This window comes from Malus domestica, chromosome 11, assembly GCF_042453785.1.
Source record: "Malus domestica chromosome 11, GDT2T_hap1".
NCBI classification, from domain to species: Eukaryota; Viridiplantae; Streptophyta; class Magnoliopsida; order Rosales; family Rosaceae; genus Malus; species Malus domestica.
The window spans coordinates 31,085,626-31,097,243 of NC_091671.1; the positions used below are offsets into that span (position 1 = coordinate 31,085,626).

The following is an 11,618-nucleotide window of genomic DNA, read 5'->3' on the forward strand; positions in this document are numbered from 1 at the left end:
TTTTTATAAAATGACACATGGCACAACGAGAACGATTTAAAAAATCTTATCCGAAATTACAAATAATTTTATTTTGTATTATTTAAACAAACAAAAAAAACTAATATTTTATTGCCTATTGCCTGGGGGGAGGGCTCCAAGGGTGGAGATGCAAATGGCAATTACTGTTCATTAATGGCAGTTACTATTCATTTAAGGCAGTTACTGTTCAAAAGGGTGGATTCAATAGTAGATTGCCAGGGGGAAGGCTCCATGGGTGGAGTTGCTCTTATGGACACTAACTGACACGCTCTCTCTAATACATGTGTGGTCTGCGTACAATGGTAGGGTCCACCTATTCAAGAGAACAAGCATGTCAGTTGCATGTGCAAGCCCAAAGACAGAGGCCAAATGAACTCTGATCTGGTGCAGCGAGGAGCAGGTTAAGACTGCAGGTCTTATGCGGATGAGTGCTTCGCTGCTTCGCAACATCTGTGTTCCCAAGGGACGCAATCATATGCGTCACGGTACATGTGCACCGATTCATCAGTTACGGGCTGGGATCAGGTGCGATGACATTCACGGGGACACCATAGCTCTATGGGCTAGTGTTGAATTGGGCCGAGCTAAAGGTTTGGGCCACTTCAGACGAACCTAAGAAGAAAAAAATTTCTTTTAGGCCAAGAAAACCAAGGCCCAATTGGGCTCTGGTTGGGATCAGAAAACACCCCAGCCGTAGCTGGATGTGCTCGTCGGGGAAGAAGACCAGCACCACCGCTTCAAATGGGCGTGTTTTGGGACAAAAACTCTCGAGGTGAGTTCATGAGGCAATGGGAATCACGAATATAAATGGAGATAGAGGAATCTCAACGTTTCAACCAAAATCCTAGAAATTCGAATCGGAATTTCAAAGAAAATCTGACAAGATTCAAAGGAATCTCAGTCAATCTACATCAGTGGACGAGCTTCAAGCCGTCGGGACGGTGACCCAAGGTCATGGTTGGGCTACAGACCCACCTATAATGGTGAAGACGCTATGAAAGGCGTCGGGGTTTCTGAGTTTTCAACTTGGAGCCCTTGGCTTCGGCTTGTGATCTCACGGCTCAGTGCGGCTCAGCCATACAGGCTACATGCCTGGGCTAGCGGCTCTGATTGTGGGTTTGAAGAACCCTAACTGTTGTCAATTTATTTATTTATTTTTTTCAATTTTAGATTATAAAATTTAATTTCATGCATATTCAATTTAATAATTTAATGTGTGGACATATATTTGATGCAATTCATGACAATAACAAATTCACATAATTCAACAATTATGGATATAATGCATACACAATTTATGTAGAATCTAAAATTCGAAAAACGTAAAGTTGGGTCATGCATTATGGTGAATGTTCATGCTATTGGGGCCGAAAAATATCGAGATAAAAACCGTTGATTTGGAAGAACCTGATTGTGTGATGATATGGATGAATTGGTTTGACGCAGAAAGCTTTAACGTCAGATTCCTAGGTGTAGTGGTAGGAGCGTGCTGATAACATGTTGTGGCCTATGTTTAACTGACAGGGGAAAGAGGCTGGTGACACAGAAAGAAAAGAGAGAGATGTGTTTGTAGAATTGTGTAGAGGAATGTGTGTTATTCCTCCCTATGCAATGCCATTATTTATAGTAATAAGGGAGAGAAGAAATCATTCATCCCTAAGGAATACAAGACCATATAGGAAATAATAACTAGCATCAAATCCAATTTAGGATTTACATAATCACACTTAAACTAGAAAGTTTATAACATCTCTTTTATATATTTTTTACTTTTATAATAAAATATCAGATAATACAAAATAAGAACAAGAACAAATATGAACATAAAATAGGATAGCATTAATTAAGCCGTTAACTCAAATTAATAAAAATGTTTATATACATTAAAATTATGGGACTTTACAATTGATGATGCTGAGTGATCTTTGATCTTTCCCATAAGCATCATTGAATTCTCATTGGTTTTGATTGAACTTTCCACAAAATGCAACTTTTGTAATTTTCAAGGTAATGAGTCCAGTGTACACACACACACACACACACACACACACATATATATATATATATACATATATATTATACAATACTATATTGTATTATATATAAGTTATATTATATTCTATTCTATTATACATATGTTTATTCGGATTGGATATCTGAAACCATAACCGAACAAATAATTCCGGTTTTTTCTTTTCCCATATCCAAAATATACTCAAATCTTCATCCTCAAATCCGTTCCATTCAGATGGTTATCAAGCTTAACGATTTGAATTGTCATCTCTATGTGTAAGATTAAAATCTAATTTTAGTTCCTTAATACTTTAATCACCTCATTTATTTATTACAATTAGATGTTTTAATTATTTCTCTTTTTAGGAAATTTTATTGTATTAGTTAGGAGAAAATATACATAAAATCTACTTTTAACTTTTAATTTTGAATTGAGATAATGTTATTAAATTATTGATTCGGAAACCGAACCAAACCAAATCGAATCGGACCGATTTAAATATAATTAATTTTATTTATGTTGGATATTTATTTTCTAACCCAATTTCAAATCAATCATTAATATAATTTTAAGCCCAAATATATTGAAAACTTCAAGCCGATTAGATATCCTAAACAAAGAACTTTTGTATACATAATTCAAGCCACATATTGTAAAAGTAGACCAAAACAAAGAACAATTGTCAGCTTTTCTCGTCAACACCTACAATTTCCCTCTCCTTGAGCGCGCTAAGAATAATGAGTGGTGCGACCAGACGAAGAAGAAGGAGTTGCTAGAGTGGATTGGCAGACCTTTCTTTGTAGTGTATCCATATGTGAGAAACTTTAATTATATGCATGTTTTCTTGGATTTAATCCTGCGTTTTTATTAAATCTAGGGATTTATTTCCTCCATTGCAATTGGCTTTGGTTTTACTTTTATTTCTTTATTGGCCTCTTTGCACGCGCTCACGCGCATACATGAGACATTTTTATAATCAGGGATGCTACCGTTAATTATTTTCTTCTCATATCGAGTCATAAAAATGAAATAGAACATACAACTAGAAATAAAAGAAAATAGAACATATTTAAGTCGCATGTAAAATGCATGAAAAAATAAAGGATTTTGCACGCGCAAAAGCACGTTTGAAGAACTTATTAAATAATACAACAAAGAATCAAATAACAGAGTAAAAAACATTAAACAATTAATCCATGACCATAAGGTGAAGAGTAAAATTCATAAATATCATCTCGTCATTACAGTACCACAAAATACAGCCCACTTCTATCACATTACCGCTCCACTACAGAGTGAATATGTGATCTTTTATGTATTTCTAAATCACATTATTATAGATATTACGTTGCATTTTAAACATTTGTACATAATGTTATAATCGGTACTAACAATAAAATAAAAATATTAGAGATGATTTCCTGAATTATCCTAAAACCTTGAATTATACAAAAGCAATGATATAATTATATTACCAATTAGTAGGCGTTCAAAAGGAAGATACATAAAAATGAAGCACTCCAAACACCAACAGAACGGGAAAGAAAACGGAAATTTTCTTGAATCTTCAAGTTCCTCGGTGAAGCAATCCTTATACGGCCTCTCGCAAGCCAAAAGCCTTTTATGCCTACAGAAAATTTTGTCTACATAACATGTAATCCATTAATTATGCAGTCTCTCCCCCACACCTTTCCTGAGGCCAGTCAGACCTGACGATGTCGTGTTGTTTGTTTTGATATTCCCACCGACCCAATACTCTATGCCGTTCAACTGGCAACACAGCAAAGCTGCGGAGCTCTCTGTAAGGCAGACGAAGTACAACGTTATTACAACAACAACAAAAAAGGAAAACTAATGAAAATGACTTAAAATTTTTTAATTTTAACAAACATTGTATCTGATACAGTGTTATGTTTTGGGTTCTCCAGAAACAGTTTTATGTTATGGTTCTTTCTATACATTTTATAGAAAGAAAAATGATGAGACTAAGACCCAAATGTGCTAATCTATCATGATTAAGGAGGGAGTCAAATATACAATGGCTTGAATTCTAAATTAAATTGACATGTATAAAATAATGTAAATTTGTTGTTCACTTAAAGTCTGCGTTTTGAGAACCTGTGAGGTCCTCAAAATAAATGCCTTCAAATTAATCTAATGGTAGATTAACTTATAAACTTAAACCATTATGATTCGGATTTTGCACCGTCGTTGGAAAATTTGAATTCTCTTTCAAGCTTCTCTAAAAGGACTTTGCTATATATATATCCACAAAATTCTAGGGTTTCGGTATACAATTCAAATCCAAATGAATAGATGGAATACGGATGCCTTTATATGGTTTGTTTTGCGTAAAGGTTCTTGGTGGTCAAATTAAGGTTTCTTTTGTGGCTGGAAAAAAACTCAGAGAGAGATAGATGGAGGGAGGAAGCACGTGCGGGGATGAAGATTCTAGGATTTTGATTTTGCGACGCGAAAAGTTTATCACCCATGGAAGAAGCTCTACCGTGCTTGAACTTCTTGGTTTCTACCGCTGGAAGGATTTTGGTTCAGACGCTTGACTTCTTTCTTTATGTTTTGGATGATTTTTTATTAAACTTTTGAGCTCTTTTGGTTAAATAACATTTTGACATGGTTTTTGGTTAAATATTTCTTGATCTAAGCCTTTTTCCTTAAAGCTCCCAACAAAAAAGCAATAAATAAATTATATTCACTGATTTTACATTAACATTAATTTATAAAAAGAAAAAACTTGAAAGCTAAAATTATATTTAATAGTACCTAACACCAACTAACGGCTGTAAATTGACTACTCTTAGTCGTTTTTTATGACATGCTTCAACTTGAAAAAAGGTTCTAGGCAGTTTGCATCATTTATAAGCATTCCAATTATTCTGCAAAGACCAGTGAATAAACGCTTTCATTGTCATTTATGATATCTAATAGAAACGAAATAATCAGAAGCATGTCATTCAAATTCTTGATTGTTACTAAGACAATAATTAATGGGGAGGGAATTAGAAGCATGTCAAAGCATTTCTCGATTGTCATTTCAACGTGGATGTTAATTGGACTGAATAATATGTAACCCATCGGATGAGAAATTAAACAGGAGAAGAAAAATCAAAAGTTTCTTAACTGATTGAGAGAACTAAGAAAAATTGAGAAATAACTAGCTACATTGGTTAAAGTTTTTCAAGTGTTATATAAAATAAATTTGAAGTCGTTCGTTTCGGTTTAGGTCGTTTCTAAATTAACCGCTATACAATTTGAAAACAGAAACCCACACCAAATCGGATAAATCGGGCCCGTTTGACATCGAATCGGGCGAGCTGCTACAGCGGGTTAGGGGCCGTCGAGTCGGTGGAGTAAAGAGTCTCTCACTCTCACCCTAAACCCTAAACCCTAAACCCTGAACCCCGAACGTTTCGGAAATAGCTGTTTATAATCTTTTTTATTATACATTTTTATCTTTCTTCTTTCCTTCCCAGAGCCGCCGCCGCCTCTTCTCTCAGTCTCTCACTCTGTTGTAAAGTAAGTCCTCTATCTCTCTCCGTCGAAGCTCTACTACCGCAGCGTCCTTTGCTAGTAGTTTCTAGTGTTGGGATTTTGTTTTTATATTCTGTGTTTTCAATTTGTTTGCAGCTTTTTGTAGGCGGGTTTGTTAATGGATCGAATTAAACAATCATTTTTTGTTTAGATTTCTTGTTGTTTCAATCGAATCATACCATTTTTTATAGAACAAATGCTCGATTAATTCGGGGATTAGGAGGGTGTGTAATTTGTTATAAAAAAATATCTCTATTTTCGTTGGCAAACCTTGTTTGGTCTATTTATACGATTCTTATCGGTAATTTTGATTACTTTTGTTGGGGATGTTTTGTTCATTTGTTGTTAAATTTGTGAGAGGTGAAAGAAGTAAAATGCTTTTAGTTTATTGGGATAAGTCGGGATAGGGTGGAAACCATTTATCGGTCATGGCAGGGTGGGGAGGAAGGGCCAATTACAAGGACGAACGTGATTGTTTTCTGAATTTCTCTCAAATTTACGTTCGTCTTAGATTACGAAGAAGTAACAATTGACTTTGAATATTGCATGCTTGTTTCATATCGAAATAGTTTTTAATATTCAGCTTAGGTTTGTAGGGTTCTGACATGAATTTCCCTTTCATCATGAAAGTTACGATTTTGGTAATGAAGTTATGATTCATTATTTTCAGCAGAATAGGTACTACATTTATTTAGCATTTGTCTGGTGTCTGATGTTATGGTGTTGGCGGGGTAGTTATAAATTTTTGGGTTGAGCAGTTAACTTTTGTTACTTTTATTAATATTATTAATAAAAACTAATGCGAATCTAAGTTAGACATTTTAAATCAATGACGTGCTGTGAAAATCAGTTTCGAATTCAAATTGAATTGGATACTTCATGTTTTCTACTTTTAGTGTATGGCAGTCGACCTTGGTGTTAACTTGATTTTATTCTTTTCTGCAAACAGACCAATTAGTAAACATGGTGCAGCATAACTTTAAGAAGATGACTGTTGTACCAAATGGGAAGGACTTCATTGACATAATCCTATCTCGCACCCAGCGGCAGACCCCAACTGTAGTCCACAAGGGTTATGCAATTTCCCGCCTTCGTCAGTTCTATATGCGCAAGGTGAAATATACCCAACAGAATTTTCATGAGAAGCTCTCCACAATTATTGATGAGTTTCCTAGGCTTGATGATATCCACCCTTTCTATGGCGACCTTCTTCATGTTCTCTACAACAAAGATCACTTCAAGCTTGCACTGGGCCAAATCAATGCTGCAAGGACCCTTATTGGAAAGATTTCTAAAGACTATGTGAAATTGTTGAAGTATGGTAATTCACTTTACCGAAGCAAATGTCTCAAGGTCGCTGCTCTTGGCCGTATGTGCACGGTGATAAAGAGGATCGGTCCTAGTTTAGCTTATCTAGAACAAATTAGGCAACACATGGCAAGGCTACCTTCAATTGACCCTAATACCAGGACAGTATTGATTTGTGGGTATCCAAATGTTGGAAAGAGTTCATTCATTAACAAGATTACTAGGGCTGATGTGGATATCCAGCCCTATGCTTTTACCACCAAATCACTCTTCGTGGGACATACAGATTATAAATACTTGAGGTACCAGGTAATTGATACGCCGGGGATTTTGGACCGACCTTTTGAAGACCGTAATATAATTGAGATGTGCAGCATCACAGCTCTGGCCCACTTGAGAGCTGCGGTGTTGTTCTTCTTGGATATCTCGGGGTCTTGTGGGTACAACATTGCCCAACAGGCATCTCTTTTTCACAGCATTAAGTCTCTATTTATGAACAAACCACTGATTATAGTCTGCAACAAGACTGACTTGCAGCCACTGGAGGGCATATCCGAGGAAGACAAGAAGTTGGTCGCAGAGATGAAAAATGAAGCAATGAAGACAGTGATTGGTCAAGGAGGTGAGGCTACAAACGATGAGGGGGTACTCTTGACCATGAGCACTTTGACCGAGGAAGGGGTGATTTCTGTAAAGAATGCAGCTTGTGAGAGGTTGTTGAATCAGAGAGTAGAATTGAAGATGAAATCGAAAAAAATAAATGAATGCTTAAATCGTTTTCATGTTGCATTGCCAAAGCCTCGGGACAGCAAGGAAAGGCCCCCGTGTATACCTCAGGCAGTTTTAGAGGCTAAGTCTAAGCAAGCAGCGGAGAAGGAAAAGAGGACTACAGAAAGGGATTTGGAGAATGAGAATGGCGGTGCTGGTGTGTACTCTGCCAGTTTGAAGAAGCACTATATCTTAGCTAATGACGAATGGAAAGAGGATGTCATGCCAGAAATTCTTGATGGGTACAATGTATGTGACTTTGTTGATCCTGATATATTTCACAGGCTTAAGGAGTTGGAACGAGAAGAAGGACTCCGGCACAAAGAGCAGGGTGATGATGATTTTGAGATGGATGCATTGAAACTGACTCCAGAAGAGCAAAAGATGTTGGCGGGGATAAGGAAAAAGAGAAGCAAGTTCATTCAACAACATAGAATCAAGAAGAGTACAGCAGAGAGTCGACCAATTGTACCAAGGAAATTCAACAAGGATAGGGAGTTCACAACAAAGAGAATGGGGAGGCAGCTTACAAAGTTGGGGATTGATCCTACTATGGCAATTAATCGAGCCCGAAGCAGATCTGTCTCCAAGGGTCGGAAGAGGGAGCGATCAGTTGACGGGGGTGATACTGATGGTGGGGATGCTATGGACATGGATGTTGATGCACCCAACAAGAAGCAGCTCATGTTATCTAGATCCCGCTCCCGCTCAAGATCAAGGCCTCCAACTGAAGTTGTCCCTGGAGAGGGCTTCAAGGACTCTTCCCAAAAGGCCAAGGCAATAAAGAAGGCCAGGAAATCTAATACGATGCGAAACAAGAATGCTCGTCGTGGAGAGGCTGATAGGGTCATTCCCACTTTAAAGCCAAAGCACTTGTTTTCTGGAAAACGATCAATTGGAAAAACTCAAAGGCGCTGAATGTTTTTGAGGTACTTAAAACAACTTGGATCACTTTCTGTTCAGCTTGTTTTTTATTTAAGCATGCTCTGGAAAAAAGTTACATATTCCTTGTTCCGGGCCATAGCTGTAGGCATGCATATATTTTGTGCGTATTAGGATTTACATAGCCGATCCCACTTAGTGGGAAAAGGCTTTGTTGTTGTTGTTGTACATTTTTTAAGGGAGATGTTGCATTCTCTAACTTTTATGTCTATTACATACATTTTCTTGTAGGTATATTCAAGACTGAATTCATGCGCTCAATCTTCTTGATGCATAAGCTAGAAATCAACATGTCTTTTGTTCTTGCAGGGTGGTAGGTTCGTGCTTTTGGAGTATTACGTATGCACTTGCTGCTGAAATGGAACTTAGTTCCTTTGTTTCTGTTCTGGCCCGGCAGGAGCTTGCAGCATGCGAGATGAAGCAACCAGTCTTGGTTGTTTTATTACTTTTTAGTTGTGTTTTTGTTTAGGAAATTTTGGATCCGAGACATTCCCGAACTACAATGTTTTGTGTAGAGTTGAGTTTACAATTAATTGGTTACTTTGTTCCTTTTGCTTGTAATTTGACAACGTGTGAACCTGGCCCAAATGAAATTGCAGTTTGTGTTTATACACATTCAAGTTAAATTTTGGATACTCGCTGAAGAAAATGAAGTGTACTTTTGGATTTTCTCGAAGGTAATGTAGTGTCCTCAGTCTGTCCGTCCCTTTGCACTCGAGTTCAAGAAGGGGAATACGCTAGTTTAGAATATTGTCAGGTCAAAACAAAAAACAAAATCTAATGATAAAGGCCAATGATGGAGTAGAAAAGTTTGTCCAAGTGTTTCAGAGAGAAGTGGTTTTGTTGCCCACATTTGTGGTTCTTCCATATTCATTCTCTTGCCAAAGCATATAGCCTGAGTTTGGAAGGAGAAAGATCAAAGGGGTGATTTCCGAAATGATTATGTGCAAAAGAATCGTATGAATATATTTATTTCCTTCATTTCCTTGTCGTTAAAATCTTGCAATTAATGTGGAGATGTTTTGATCAATCATCATCATCCCACCCATCGTGATTGGCATATGTATTCGATAAAAGAGCATGAGTTCCAATGCTTACTCCCTTACTGTTGAGGAGACCATTCCGATGATCTCAAACATCTCATTCCCATGAATTTTGCAGGCATTAAGCAACGCTCCAAAACAGCGCCGTCTACTTCTGTTGGCATTTCTTTAATGAAACCCTCTGCTTCCTCCAAGAACCCCGCTCGCCCAATTACTCATGTGTTGCTGCGTTTGAGGGACAATCCCGTAGACATTTTTCATAGCATTCAAAAAACATCAACCCTTGATCGACTACAAAGCCATTCTCGGCCGGAACTGGTTGCACAGCATGGGAACCATTACCTTGACTAACCATCAGCTGCTTCGTCATCCAGCCCCGATCAAAATTTATAAAAGGCAGGACGCCGGAAGCTGAAGGATCGACATCAAGAAAGGGACGGAATTTGTGGTGAAATGTAATTACCAAATTGGCCATAATTTTTTTAGTTTTGATGAAAGGATTAGAATAGTAATTTTCTAAAGTTTTGGTTGACAAACAGAGTTCTATTAATATGTAGTTTTGATTCTATTAATAGGTAGTTTAGATAAGTACTTGGTGAAGTTTCTTTCACCAAATCGACAAAGTCAAATAAAACTGGCTGCCACTTAGTACTACGCTTTAGTAGTATTCTTCTTCACTTGTAAGTGAGAGGTCTTAGGTTCGATTTTCGTCAAATGCGAATTTGAACCACATTATTGCTAAGCCTATTACGAGGTACCCCTTAGCGTAAATAATATCGTTTGTTAAAAAAAAAAAAAACAGGCTCAACAACTTAAAGTGCAAAACAACACATTAAGTACAAACAAAAGGTGACACACCCATCCCTGATATCCATCGAATACCAGGGTAGGCATGTGCTGGCCGACACCCGAAGGTGACAAAGCCATATTAGGATGCATGAGAAATAATATATATAAACAATACTTATAAATTTAAATACAATGATTATGCAATTATGGAACGTGTTCAGAGCATACAACTAATCATAAACCCTAAAAAGGAATAAATAAAATTGAATGAACAAAGAGATGGGTCCTACACCGAGATGACTCGAAGATGCCGTTGAGATTGTACGCCTCGATTCTAAGTTCTGAGGGAGCGCAAAACAAAACATGAGTGGACCCAGTAGATATATAGTAATACTAAAATAGTTATTCAACAACATACTAACCCCCAAAGTTTATGAAAACTCAATAGTATAATATGTCATAGGTTTTTCGAAAACCCTAGCATGCCATAAAACCTTTATAAAACATATAGTATATATAGTGTGCTTAGTAGTGTGTGTGTGTGTGTGTGTGTGTGTGTGTGTGTGTGTGTGTGTGTGTGTGTGTATTAGGCATTTACAATATTACATTCGCCGGAAAGCATGTATAACACTTTTTCATTCATTCGAAGGTTCTACATCACGCACCCGTAGGCAGATCATTTGCCCGTAGGCAGTATCATTCGCCCGTAGGCATTACATCTCCCGGCTGAAGCCAATATAAATATCTCCCGCCTGTAGGCACCAACTAACGCCCGACCATAGCCAACATCAATATTTCCTACCTGTAAGCTCCTACATCACCCACCCGAAGGCATATAAGTATCAATCGCCCGTGGGTAGAACATACACCCGTAGGCAGGATATACGCCTATAAGCAGAACATAAACCCGTAGGTAGGACCGTTCGAATAACCATTAAGTAAGTACATAAGTATATATCTATCTTAATCATAGTTCACTAGCTAAAACGTCATATTGTAAAACCTATTTGTAGTATATAGTCATCAATCATGTATACTACGAAGAACATGAAAATCAATAAAGTATGGTATTCCAAAATATTCTCAGTAAAGCATGATATCTCATAAAGTGTAAATCTAATGTACTAATAAACGTTTCATAAAATGTAACCATTAAATCATGCTTTTCATGTATGCATTTCTAA

General features: G+C 37.1%; 1 protein-coding gene across 2 annotated transcripts; it reads left to right on the forward strand.

The window, feature by feature from the left end:
• The first annotated feature begins 5,324 nt into the window (after positions 1 to 5,324).
• LOC103448516 (nucleolar GTP-binding protein 1-like) lies at positions 5,325 to 9,215 on the forward strand. Of its 2 annotated transcripts, none has more exons than XM_017335507.3 (3): positions 5,325 to 5,569; positions 6,534 to 8,589; positions 8,834 to 9,215. In XM_017335507.3, exon 2 carries the CDS (start codon positions 6,548 to 6,550, stop codon positions 8,576 to 8,578), a length of 2,031 nt encoding a protein of 676 aa, XP_017190996.2. In that variant the 5' UTR covers positions 5,325 to 5,569; positions 6,534 to 6,547; the 3' UTR covers positions 8,579 to 8,589; positions 8,834 to 9,215. The 2 variants fall into 2 exon arrangements, with proteins under 2 accessions (XP_017190996.2, XP_070663461.1); XM_070807360.1 differs by having other exon boundaries at positions 8,912 to 9,215.
• Positions 9,216 to 11,618: the final 2,403 nt, after the last annotated feature.